At 41.0% G+C, this 13,544-nt stretch overlaps 1 protein-coding gene across 1 annotated transcript; it reads right to left on the bottom strand.

The window, feature by feature from the left end:
* Positions 1 to 2,083: 2,083 nt before the first annotated feature.
* Positions 2,084 to 9,549, bottom strand: LOC138195936 (interferon-induced GTP-binding protein Mx-like). Its single transcript, XM_069145624.1, has 12 exons — positions 9,269 to 9,549; positions 8,468 to 8,605; positions 8,198 to 8,352; positions 7,570 to 7,708; positions 6,126 to 6,324; positions 5,953 to 6,031; positions 5,736 to 5,858; positions 5,472 to 5,613; positions 5,132 to 5,290; positions 4,923 to 4,999; positions 4,635 to 4,847; positions 2,084 to 3,551 (listed from the first exon to the last, which is right to left on the bottom strand). The coding sequence occupies exons 1-12, from the start codon at positions 9,462 to 9,464 to the stop codon at positions 3,315 to 3,317; spliced, it is 1,857 nt and encodes a 618-aa protein (XP_069001725.1). The 5' UTR covers positions 9,465 to 9,549; the 3' UTR covers positions 2,084 to 3,314.
* Positions 9,550 to 13,544: the final 3,995 nt, after the last annotated feature.

The following is a 13,544-nucleotide window of genomic DNA, read 5'->3' as shown; positions in this document are numbered from 1 at the left end:
TTAAAAATAAAGAAGGAAAATATAACACGTACATAAGTATTCACAGCCTTTGCTCAATACTTTGTTGAAGTACCTTTGACAGAAATTACAGCCTCAAGTCTTTTTGAGTATGATGCTATAAGCTTGGCACACCTATTCTTGGGTAGTTTCTCCCATTCTTCTTTGCAGGACCTCTCAAGCTCCATCAGGTTGGATGGGGAGCGTCGGTGCGCAGCCATTTTCAGATCTCTCCAGAAATGTTTAATCGGGTTCAAGTCTGGGCTCTGCCTGGGCCTCTCAAGGACATTCACAGAGTTGTCCCGAAGCCACTCCTTTGTTATCTTGGCTGTGTGCTTCGGGTCGTTGTCCTGTTGGAACATGAACCTTCGCCCCAGTCTGAGGTCCAGAGCGCTCTGGAGAACGTTTTCATCAAGGATGTCTCTGTACATTGCTGCATTCATCTTTCCCTCCATCCTGACTAGTCTCCCAGTTCCTGCCGCTGAAAAACATCCCCACAGCATGATGCTGCCACCACCATGCTTCACCGTAGAGATGGTATTGGCCAGGTGATGATCGCTGCCTGGTTTCCTCCAAACATGACGCTTGGCATTCAGGCCAAAGAGTTCAATCTGTCATGTGCCTTTTACTGAGGAGTGGCTTCCATCTGGCCACTCTACCATACAGGCCTGCTTGGTGGAGTGCTGCAGAGATGGTTGTCCTTCTGGAAGGCTCTCCTCTCTTCTCAGAGCAACGTTGGAGCTCTGTCAGAGTGACCATCGGGTTCTTGGTCACTTCCCTGACTAAGGCCCTTCTCCCCCGATCGCTCAGTTTGGCCGGGCGGCCAACTCTAGGAAGAGTCCTGGTGGTTCCAAACTTCTTCCATTTACGGATGATGGAGGCCACTGTGCTCATTGGGACCTTCAATGCTGCAGACATTTTTCTGTACCCTTCCCCAGATCTGTGCCTCGATACAATCCTGTTTCGGAGGTCTATAGACAATTTTTTTTGACTTCATGGCTTGGTTTGTGCTCTGACATGCACTGTCAACTGTGGGACCCTATATAGACGGTGTGTGTCTTTCCAAATCATGTCCAATCAACTGAATTTACCACAGGTGGACTCCAATCAAGTTGTAGAAACATCTCAAGGATGATCAGTGGAAACAGGATGCACCTGAGCTCAATTTTGAGTGTAATGGCAAAGGCTGTGAAGACTGACAGTATGTACATGTGATTTTTTCATTTTTGATTTTTAATAGATTTGCAAACATTTCAAAAAAATGTATTTCACATTGTCATTATGGGGTATTGTGTGTAGAATTTTGAGGGAAAAAAAAACAATTTAATCCATTTTGGAATAAGGTTGTAACATAACAAAATGTGGAAAAAGTGAAGCGCTGTGAATACTTTCCGGATGGACTGTACGTCAGATTGAAATGGGCGGCATTAAAGAGCTGCCATTAAGTCTCCACAGATGTTACATAGGGCCACTTAAGAACAGGGAGAATTTGTCCTAAAGAAAATCAAGCATGGTCCGTATCTGGAACACTGTCCTGCTGAGAGGTGAACCATCGCCCCGGTCTCGGGTCGCTGCACTTCGGAGTAGGTCTTCTTTTGCATTCATTCCATTTTGAATCTGACCAGTCTCCTTTGCTGTACCTGCCGCCTAGATGCACCCTCTTAGCATGATGCTGCCACCACAATGATTAATCATAGTGGTGGTCTCAGTGTGTTGATGACCATGCTTTGGTGTTCACCAGACATGGTGCTTGGAGTTCTGTTTCCCAGAGTCCTTTAAATGCTGCAGGTCAAACTCCAAGATTACTCTCTGATCTCTAACTGCAGATGGCAAACAGGGGGTGGGAGGTGTTGTCCAAGATGGATGATAACTTGTCTGGCATTCTTCTCTCCCTTTTGTCCTCCAATGAGTCCATGGGGGTACCACAGGACATAGCTGGAATTCCTCATCAGTTTATTCAGTCTTTTTTTTTTGTTAACAAGCCAACTTTGGACCTTCTGGCGCAGGAAAGACCATCTTTACTAGACTAATCCAATTTGTTCTATCATTCTAGGATTGACATTAAATGAGGCATTCAAACAGTATATTTTAAGTTTTATTTCAGAAGATATGCTTATCTTACAATTCAGGACCAACAGATTTATTGTTCTGGACTATCATCATTTTTACCTAGCTAATATCAACAACTTTATCTTCTTATTTTTAAGTTAACTCAAAGATGTAATTTCGAAGAATTAGATCCTATCTTTTTTAAATCCCCTTTAAGCATTTCTTTCACAACAATAATAACACAGGATGGAAAACTAACAATGAAGAATAAGGTCTGGAAACCTTTATGAAATCCATATAGAAAATGAACTGTCTTTGAGTTGTCTCAATAAAAAGTTTTAACATGGATAGAACATGTAACACGTTTTTGTATTTTACTAAATATTGGAATATTTGAATTTTTTTTTTTTGTGCCTATATTTACATAGTTGCAGTGCGGAATTTAAGAATCACTAACAACGCCATTTGACCTTGTGGTATTGTTCTGTCTATTGGGTTGATGTTTAGATTATTTTAATTTATCCCCCTGGTGGTTGCATGTGTTATTGCAGTTAGTTTTAGCAGGAGAAGTCTTCTTTTCATTCATTGGCCAATAGGGTCACATGATGTGGCCAGAGCAATGATTCCAGCGCACAGCAGAGGTGAGGGATCACATGTGGGCAGCTGATCCTCTGCCTTTCTTACGTTGAATGCCTTGAGAAGCAATGCTTGTGAGTACCAAAATATCATGTGTGCTGAATTGTACTGCTTATTGAATGTTTACATAGAACTTTAGCATAAAGAGGGACGTTTTTATGGAGCTAGTATTTTTTAGCATCTAAGTTAAGGTAAAGCATTGTGATGACTCAGCAAAAATGTTAATTATCAAGCCATGCCTTGTTTGTTGAAAAGGAAGGTAATTTAGCACAGTGTTTTATTCTGTGTGGTACATCAGAAAATATATGTAATTCTATTTTGACATACATACTGATTGAGTGATTTATTTTTGTCCTTATTTCAGTTTTACAAAAAAGATTGTTGTACATGAGAAGAGGAAAACAAACAGTAAACGTTCATTCAACTTTACTTCTTCGTCTGACTCTCTATACAACAGTATGTTCGCTATCTGTCGAAGTGTGGTCTGACACCTACTCTGAGGACAGAATAGGTATGCTTCCTAACTACTGGTCATCTTGTCCCAAAAAAAGTAGAATTTTCATAAATTTTATCATTTGGCAACTTCTTTAACTTGAAATGTGGTTTTAGGCTTTTTGTGTTGTTTTGAAGTCTTACATGGTCAACCCAAATTCAGTCAACAGATTGCGTGCCTCTGACAGGCGCTTTAGGCTTTTCTTAAGGCGAACTCTCTCATTTCCCATGCCACTGTCCTCGTGAAGTAGGCTCTCGGTTCTCTCCTTGTCCTGAAGCATTTGCAGCATCTCTCTCTGCAGCTGAGTGGTAGACTCCTGCAGCATCTGGTAGCGGATCACCAGGGGGATCTGGTCAGCCAGACGCTGGCCAGCAATCTGTGGTTCGGAGAATGGAAAATAGAGGGGCAACTTAAAGCTTCTACTACATTGTCTTCTCTGTAATACATGTAACATATCTGTATATCTTCACTTGGACTGTACAAGAAGTAGACATGATTTCAGCCAAATGTTTTTTAGTAAGTAATATTACATTAACCAAAATAAAATAAAATAAAATAAATCTTTAAAAACTGTGTACAATCATGTGAAAAAGTACATCCGATGTAAATTGTCCATTTTTTGACATATTTGAACCATTAAAAATTTGCTCCTAGTTGAAACAGATGAAAGTGATATACTTGAACATCACCATGAGGTAAATTACCTATTTTATCACACAAAAATTTCAATAGGTGAGTACATCCCTGACCTCAGAAGATAGTGTTGCTCCCTTAAGCAGACGTAACACATTGGGTTTTGCATAATAGTCCACCAGTGTTTGACATCAGTTCGCTCAAATTTTTAGACTACACATCTCCTGTTAGTTGCTGTGGCCAAAAAAACTCTGTATGTTCATGGCCATCTACACTTCTGGTAGATGATTTCCTTTACAACAGAATGACTTGTTTCAAAGAGATATTTTTAATTCTGTTGCCAGACACATAAGCATTGAAACCTTTGTTCTGAAGGCCTTAGTGCTCTTTAGATATTGGCATAATGACACCACACACTTCCACAGCAAAGAGAACAATGGACCCTCAATGTCAGCGGTTTAAATAAGGCAAGTTCCACCTGTCACTCCCTAAGGACGTTATTATCACTGACACCTAATCTGGAACCCTGGTTTACAGTTTTGTGGGATCTGAGGATGTGATCAAAGTTGGGGTGTGCTTACTCTTTAGATCATTTTTTTTTTAAGTTATTTAGATTGTGAAAATGACTACAAAGTGTCAGTGTTGTGTCAGTTGTTTGAGTGTATCACTTTTCGCCATGGGAGCTGATCAATGAGGATCAAATATTTGCAGGTCCAAATATATATAGATATTTAAAGATTTCCACGGATGTGCTTATTTTTTGACAGCATGTATTAAATAGTGTGAGGTGCCAACATAAAATATACAGCATTTAAATGACACATACTTGGTAATAGGTTCTGATGTGTCTCATCATCTCTTTGAGGGTGGCCTGGAAGGAGACTGACAGAGGATCTAACACATCTTCCCTCTTCCGCTTCCCTAACTTCTTGCTGTATGTGGTGTCCTGAGTGTAAACAACCAACTCCATCTGAAACTGAGTCCTCAGGGTGGACTCTGCCACAGCTTCCCTCACATTTGTGATGGCCTCAATCTTCAGCTAAATCACACAAAAAAAATGTCAGTAAATATTCAACACTAGTAAACGACAGTAGCAAAGTCACAAAGATGATACCTTGGCTGTTCTGACAAGGTTAGGAAATCCAACCAGGCTGCTCTCTGCCAACTCAAACAGCTCTTTCTTCACAATTTCTACAGAGAAAATAAACAAATAAATACAAATTAGAGGCAAACATACAAAACAAAATAATATCCATAAGTTATTATTTTATAATTATGTATTCTCATAGCCTACAATCATTGTAGCATCATGATAATACATGCCTGCCACATTCTTGAGTTTCAGGACAGCGGGTTCTTCCAGCTGTTTGATCTGCTCCTGGATCATGGTCTCAAAGGTCTTGTAGTTGATGAACCCTGGCAGCTCTCTTCCGCGGTACATTCGTTCATAGTGAGTCACTTCTTTCTGAATATTCCAGTTGACTGCATTATAATTGCAATAAAAGTTACATAATTTCATATTTCAAAATGTTCCATCCGTCATTGTAAGAAGGATTATTTTACTCAGCAGTTTGCTTTTCATATCAGATTAAAGTTACAGTGTTTAGTGTGGAAGCAACAGCTGATAAATCAAAAGTGATAAAGGTGTTGATTGACTACTTACATGTTAGTCCAGAGCTGTCTATGGTTTCTTTCCATCCTACAAACTGTTTTCTGAGTAAGGGAAAGATACTGGACTTGAATCCACACATCAGGTCCTCCCCTTTGATGAGGTAGATAGCATCCTGTGTAAATGCTGTCACTCTCTAAGAGATACAAGTTTCAGATAAAAAGAACAGAACACGTGAATGAGTTTTTACAGAACCTTCAATCACTTGAGTCACACCTCTGGTATGAAGAAGCAAAAAGTGCAAGCTAGTGAACTCACATCAATGAGGTAACCAATTCTCCCAGTTGCTTCAGATGGGGGTCCTTTGCCTAATTTTGCCAGCTTTGTACGATTCTGTTTTAGTTTCTTCTCTACCTGCTCTTCCAGTTGAGGCAAAGTTTTCTATAAATCACACAGGGGTCAAGGCATTAACAGCGGGAGTGGGTAACATTATCTGACAGTGAACCATTAAGATGAGGCAGGGAGAATTATTCACCTGGATATGATCCACCAGTTTCAGGGTGAGATTTTCTGCTAGTTTAGGAACAGTGGCGTAACCTTCATCATAGAGAATCCTACAGCACATATCAGAAGTTACAGAATACAATGAACACAGTCTAACACACAGCACACACTTGTTTGCATGATTACTGAAAATAAATAACTTACTGTAAATATGCATGCTCTCTGAAGAAGTCTTCCTCTCTTGCTATTGCTTCAGTAAGAGACACCTTCTCTGTGATCTCTTTCTGACCCCTGCACTTAACGATCATGTAGCCCTTCTTCAGGTGGATGACCTCATTATGGACAATTTGAACCAACGTCCCTTCTGTGCCTTTGTCCACCAGGTCGGGCTTGGTCATGACACCTGAGAGAGAAGTAGCGTGTTGGATTTCTAACCCTATAGGACTAGCTGGAAAATTTGTATTGACTGTTACAGAGTTCAGCGCCTTTACTCGGTAAAAAGGTAACGTCAATACATTTCAGACAGTTATATGCTGCAAAGCTGCATGGTGGTAGTGGTGTCTGGAAATAAAACATCCAGAAAGAGAATAAGAGAATCACCTCCTCTTAAGCCGCAAACACGTATGGATGAACATAAAAACAAACAAACTGCCAGACATTAATAAATAACTGCCAAATGCGCAGCTTTAATTATTTTGAAATGAAGATTGCCATAGCAAGAATGACAGCATAAAATGAACTATACATTAAGCTAAATCAACTGTACAATATGATAATAACTCAAACATAACAATACTACGATAAATAGCTTAAAGTACCAATAAAAAAGATTTTCACTTCAATAAATTTCTGTTAAGTCACTATCTACAGCTAAATGAGGTAACACAATGGAGATCAACAGTCGAACACACTGCAGAGATTGAGCCTGTGGGCCACTGATGAAAACCTCTGCATTTGCAGTACTGGGAACTAAATGAGCTGCGTGTCAGTGGCAAAATTCCCGGGGAAAATCTCAAGAAGACACACCGCCTGAATGGCCTGCACGTGGTGGTCTCGGAACGTCTTGGCTTTCATCTCTGCGCCAATGCTAACATGTCAGAACAGTCATGCAACCTGCGTGAGACACGCGTGTCGCACCTTGCTGCTGCGGTGCGTGATCTACAGTTTTGGTAATTAAATCATATTAATAATTTGACAGGTGGAGGGCAGAGCTTTTCCAGTGTGTCTCTCTCTCCCTCTAGCCTGTGTGTCTTGCTATAAATGAGGGTAAAAAAAAAATCACGGAAACTCCATGTAGAAAGATCGGGCTGGCGGCAGACAAGCGGGCAGTGCAGACACACACGTGAGTGAGTCGCAGTGGTTCAGCGAGGTAGTTGTCACTCACTCGCCATTCAGGCTGCATGTTTGGATCTCTGGGAAGTGAAATCCATAAGTATCGCCAAAAAGAGCAAAACAAATCTTCTAGATAGTGACTTCAAATTGGACAAAGAAAACTTAAACTATCTTTTACTTCTGCACAGGCAATTGGTTAACTGGAGACAGATCTAACATGATTTACACAACTGGACAGTCTGCACGACATAAAGAGCAGACTATCTAAGAATAAATCCTAGCAGGTAGTCTTTTTTTCAACCTAAGTTCTATTTACCCAAAGTCCTCTCTCCATCAGGATCTACCTCCTGTGCCATCTTCAAAGCCTCTGTGGTTGCGATGTCCACGTTGCACGGAACAACCACCAAGCTGATGGTTTCTTGTTTTGTGATGAACTTCTGGATCAGTCTCTTTATCTGAAAGTATTAATTAATGATATAACAAATATTTGAAAAGTGTCCAGTTATCAAATCACCACTGCTTATGTTTGTTCTGATCAAATGCTGAACAAACATTTTATATCAACAGTAAACATCTTCCCATACTGATGGCTCTGGATGAAAATGGAGACTGTAGTGGTGCAATAAAAGTAAAGAGTTGGCTAAAACAAATCTACATTATTTCAGGTTGTACTACATTCATATTGACATTGATTCACTGAACACACCCTTATCAGGAGTTGTCTCATCATAGGTCAGCAATGAAGTAGGTACGGTAGGCAATTCAACTTTGGATTTTTCTTCATGCTAAAAATGGGTCTATATTGAGAACAATGGTGCAGTAGGGTGCTGGCTTTTTTTGGCTTTCAAAAATGAAAAGAGCAAATTGGTAAATAATGAGTTAAACTGTTTCTATCTGCTACAATGTAAGACACAACCATAGTACTAAATGCTACACTAGCATACCTGATCACCAATGTTTTCGTTTTGTCCCTGTACAGCCACCCTAGTGATGCCTGGCAGGTCAATGAGCGTCAGGTCTGGAACATCAGGGGAGGCGATCTCCAGACTGATGAGGTCATCGCTGATCCCCACCCCGGCACCGGCAATTTTATCTTGAGCTGGAGAGAGAGACAGATGCTATATGATGAATCCCTTAACAAGAAAACTACCTCCCATCAATACCTGACTTTTAATAGTGTCATGAGATAATGCTGTATACTGTATAACGTGTACCTTCTCTTATCATTTTCTCCACATTTGCGGGCTTTTTTATCTCTTCCACACAGTCCCGGTAGCTGATTTTTCCATACCACTTCTCTCCTTCATTCTTTCTCTTCATCTTCAGTTCCAGAGGACATCTTGTCACAATGCCTGTATTTCAATGACGAGGCAGGGAGAAGAATGGTAAAGTGAAACAGTGAACTTGACGAAATTGGCCAATAAAAAGCACCAAGATAGCTCAAATAAAAGACTGATCTCAAATATACAAAATAAATAAATAAAACATCTATCAACTTTCTAAGTTTGAGCTGGTGGTTTATATTTATCTCATCGGTTAAATCCCTTTTTACATCATTCACATACTTGCATGTTGATAAAAAAAAAAAATACATTCATGATTAAGCTTTTATTTCATGCAGTTGTATATGCCATTTTCTTAAATTTTTTTAGTTGCTTTTTTGTTTTGTTTTTAAGCTTTTGATATTTTCACATGAACCTCGAGCCCACTTCATTTGTGCATTTTCAGCAATGGAAATCCTCATCATATTCATCACTTGCTCCAATTCCCTCCGATCCTTTCCTTATTCGTCCCGTAAGAAATCACTCCAGTTTTTATTTCCGTTATCTTGATTTCACACGAATGAGAATCAGACCCCCCTCCCCCCCCCCGTCGATATAACAAAAGAGAAAAAGACAAGGATGTGGTCTCCGGTGTTACGCACGAAAACAGGATAAACTGTTCAGATGGCCATTTATTTGAGGGATAAAGTATTTACTGGAGCCCAAAGGCAAAGTGTTGCAATAAAGACTTACCACTTCCTCTAGGCAGAGCCACCCCAGACAGCGCCTCCAACACGGAGCTCTTCCCCGAGCTTTGGTCTCCTATCACGGCGATAGCAGGCAGCGCCAAGTCCTTCTCGACACCCAGAGAGCGCAGAGAGTCAATGAGGTCGATGCAGGGACGCACCTTCTCCTCATACTGTTGGTTCAGAGTGTTCATGGTGCTCATAGCTTCTCTCCTGAAATAAATCAAATAAGTGCAGTGTGTGGGCCGAACCAAGAAACCCGGGCGAGAAAAAACGATCCCAATCGAAAGTTAGGTTTCGTTTTTTGCATTTTGGTGTCTTTAAATGAACCGAGGGCCGGGTGTGTGGTGGGGGCGTGTTTAAGAAAAAAAATGAAAGTTATGTTACAGCTAAACCCCATAAATTAAATTGAAAGCTAATATTAGTTTACGTTTCCCTGTCTTTCATTTCTTCTGCCGCTGATGAAAAAACATGACTCAGCTACCAAGGGGGAATTATTCATTAGGGGTCCAAGCACTGGTGATGGAATGTATTGATTTCGGTGGGATTATTATTATTATTGTTATTATTATTTATTAACTTAGTCTATCTTTGTTTTATTAGATGCGTGTCCATCTGTACACAGTGCATGACCCAAATTTTGTTAGATAGGTTTCGTTTCCCCGCATGTCCGTGTGTCTGGGGCGTTTCCTGTTCAATTAAAAAAGAACAGGTTGGAGTAGGCTACACTTAAAGCGGTGTGACAAAGGTATTCGCATTCCCTCATAAACAGTGGTCAAACTAATATTACTGACTCTGCAGGGGAAAGTTAACATATAGTCACAAATATCCTACAGTATATCCTGTTTTCATAACAGATTATTTGTAAGCTGCCACACATTGCTTTCAGAAATCCTGCCTGATAGGAATCAAAGGAACAGCGCCCAAGAGTGCTGATGGTCACTTCATCCATGTAGGTGTGGACACTGCCATAACAATCAGTGAGGAGCCTGAAATGGAAAATGTAGCGAGGACATCAGTTCAGGTGCGATGGACATGTCCTTTCTTTGCAACAAGTCGCTGTCCAGGTAAATTTAGATAATAACTACATGTTAAATATTAGTTTTTTTGTTACGTTTTCTTCCTCTGTGTAGTTGCTGTTTTGTGGTCTTCCCTTTCTGGACTGGCTGACACTTGGCCCTACTGTGATGAAAAGCCCTCATTCTTGAATCCCCAGCCATGACTAGACTGAGCAACAAAACATTTCACAGGGGAGGAAAATGGAGGTTGTTGGACTTGGGCTCATGCTAGTACAAAGCCAATATGTGTCAGCCCCCAGTCCTGCGTGTTCTTTAATGAGGCAATAGGAGAATATGTCAGGCTTCAAGATATTTATTTAACAGCAGCAGAATAACCAGTTTACAGAGCTCTGGGTCCAGACTATGTTTCCCTGATCGCAACAGAGTATGTGTCAGTTCACGAAGTCTGAAGTCTGACTCTCCCTGACCCAGTCTTCTTATAGTACAGAAAACCCCAAAAAAATCATGTATGGTGATGTGTCCTTTGTTGATTGGTCGAGGTGGGGGTCTTGCCTTGTGGGGACGTGTTTGTTCAGGTCAGTAACGTATTCCTGTTTTATGACTTGGAAGAGATAAGAAAGACAAAAGATCAAACTAGTGGTCATGCCATCAACCGTTACCGCCCGGTAACGGCCTGTGGCCTTGTTATTATGCGCATCAGCATGCTGACCCCATGCTGATCCCAACAGGATCGCTGACCTCAGCAGAAACAGCCTGTTGCATAGCCTGAGGATTAATAGTTGATTAATACGAGATTGCATATAAGAAATATAATATGGAATATATATATTGTATTGTTGTAAACATAGCCTAGCACAGAATCGCACAAGGTAGAATCTGTCTGGATTGACCTCAAGGTCTCAGTTTTTCTGCCGCATAAAACAAAGAGAATCTGGTAAGAATACAGGTGAACAAAGAAGTCCTTACCTTACACAGGTAATAATCTGTAACAGTGTTGGGAAGTACAATGAGCGTAAGGCAAAACACAAACTAAGTTCAAAAATCTATTTTTATATGACATCACAGTCTTGGAGAGTGTTTTAGGTGAGTCAGGAGGAATCAAGAAGAGTCATGGGGCAGTTATAGCCTTCATGGCAAAAGAAGCAAGCGGTTCTTGATCAGGAGCATGATGGGCCTGTGACCAAGTGCTAAGTTTGAATGGCTGGAAAAGACTAACAGTTTAAATTATAAGGGATCCATGAGCAGAATCATGCTCTCTAGACATTATTTTACTATGTTTCATGATATGGCAAATGTTTTGGCAGACTTTGCAGGTTTTTGTTTTTTAATAACATATACTACTTCCTAGCGTTATCCAATGTTTGGTGCTGGGCGGGCAATTTTAGTGAATTTATTAAAGCTCATTCATTGGAAACAGCTGCCAGCACCCCAAAATAGCTTGGAAGAGAGCATTTGGTGTAAAAAAATAAATAAATAAATATATATATATTGAGTTGAACCTGGAAATGAGGCAAGTTTATGGACCCTCTTTCAAAAGTACACAGCATTCAGGCCAAGAGGGTTAGACCTGGGTTAATGGAGGCATCAGGTTTTGAAAGTCTGACAAGGTTTAACACGTGTCTGACATCATGATCCTACATAAGTTGAGGAGAAATTGCCAAAAAGGGCATGACATGTCTCTTTTAAGTGCTCCTGACACCAGGAGGAATCTCCAGAGCCAGATGGCCCTCAGTGTCTCATCGGTTAAGATGACTACTTTGACATCACGTGACCCAATGCCAAAGTGTATTATGCCAGACAAAGAAGACACTCCTCTTTTTGATGTTTTAGTGCTTATTCAATTTTATATTAATATTTTTTTATGAGTAAATATTCTTTTAAATAATATTTTTTGATATTGCTATTACAAAAGACAATGCTGGTTATAAACTCCACATCAACTCTACATATTGGAAAAACTGTGCAGATCTCCGGGCCTCTTTATCTTTGTAAACAGTTTGTCAGTGTACATTTTATGTGTGGCAGTAAACTATGAAGATGGCTTTAGATTCCAAATTCAGGGGCGGGCAAACTACGGCCCGCGGGCCACATCCGGCCCGTTGGTCTTTTTAATCCGGCCCGCCGAAGATTGGTACAGAATTGCCCAAATAAAATCATATCATAATTATGACTGCATTCATTTGACCTTGTCCTGTAATACCTAGCGGTCCACCAGGTGGCGCACTAGGCGCAGTGATACATTGACTTGATTTTGCGGCGGCCTGGCTACTCTCTGTTGTTACTCTGCTGCTGCTCTGAACACATCCGCAACAATGAACGGGCCAAAGAAAAGAAAAGTCGACAGCGAGCGCCGAGTGTTTAATAAGGAACGGACGACTAAATACTTTTTCACTGAAGTCCGGTCGAAGGCTGTGTGTCTTATTTGCCAAGAAACCGTTGCGGTTTTAAAGGAATACAACATCAGCCGTCACTTTCCCACCAAGCATGCTAATTGCGCGAACAACCAGTCAACGCAAGAACGGACGGCGACCGCTCAGAGGTCGGCAGATAGTTTGCAGGATCAGCAAAACACCTTTAATAAAGAATCAACCACGAAGGCAAGTTATTTGCTGGCATTCAAATCAGCATAGACCAGCAAGCCTTTCTCCGAAGGGGAGTTTCTCAAAGAGTGCGTGGTAGAGACAGCAGGCATCTTGTGTCCTGAGAGCAAGAACAAATTAGAAAACATGAGCTCATCACGCAGGATGGTGACTCGCCGTGTTGAGCTGATTGACGAAGACTTGGCTAGCAAGCTAAACAAAAAAGCGGAGTCATTTACATGATATTCCTTGGCACTGGACGAAAGTAATGACATAAAGGACACCATTCAGCTTTTAATTTTTATCAGAGGGATTAATGACAATTTTGAGATAACAGAGGAGTTTTTGGCCGTGGAACCCCTGAAGGGGAAAACGCGGGGAGAGGACTTGTATGACGGCGTGTCGGGGGTCATCGAGAGGCTCCAGCTACCTTGGAGTACGCTCGCCAACGTTACCACAGACGGATCGCCAAATCTGACTGGAAAAAACGTCGGGTTGCTGAAAAGAATCCAGGAGGGGGTGAAAGAGGACAACCCTGAGCAGGAGGTCATTTTCTTACACTGTGTAAATCCGTCCTGCAGCTCGACCACGTAGTGAAGCCAGTTGTAAAAGTGGTTAACTTTATTGGAGCGAGGGGACTTCACCATCGTCAGGTTATTAAGTTTCTTGAAGAAAATGACGCTGA

Source organism: Embiotoca jacksoni, unplaced genomic scaffold (assembly GCF_022577435.1).
Source record: "Embiotoca jacksoni isolate LCO1_2020_lvr unplaced genomic scaffold, fEmbJac1.0.p SCAF_1, whole genome shotgun sequence".
Classification (NCBI taxonomy): domain Eukaryota; kingdom Metazoa; phylum Chordata; class Actinopteri; family Embiotocidae; genus Embiotoca; species Embiotoca jacksoni.
The sequence above is the reverse complement of the archived record's forward strand: the minus strand, read 5'-3'. Positions and strand labels throughout refer to the sequence as shown.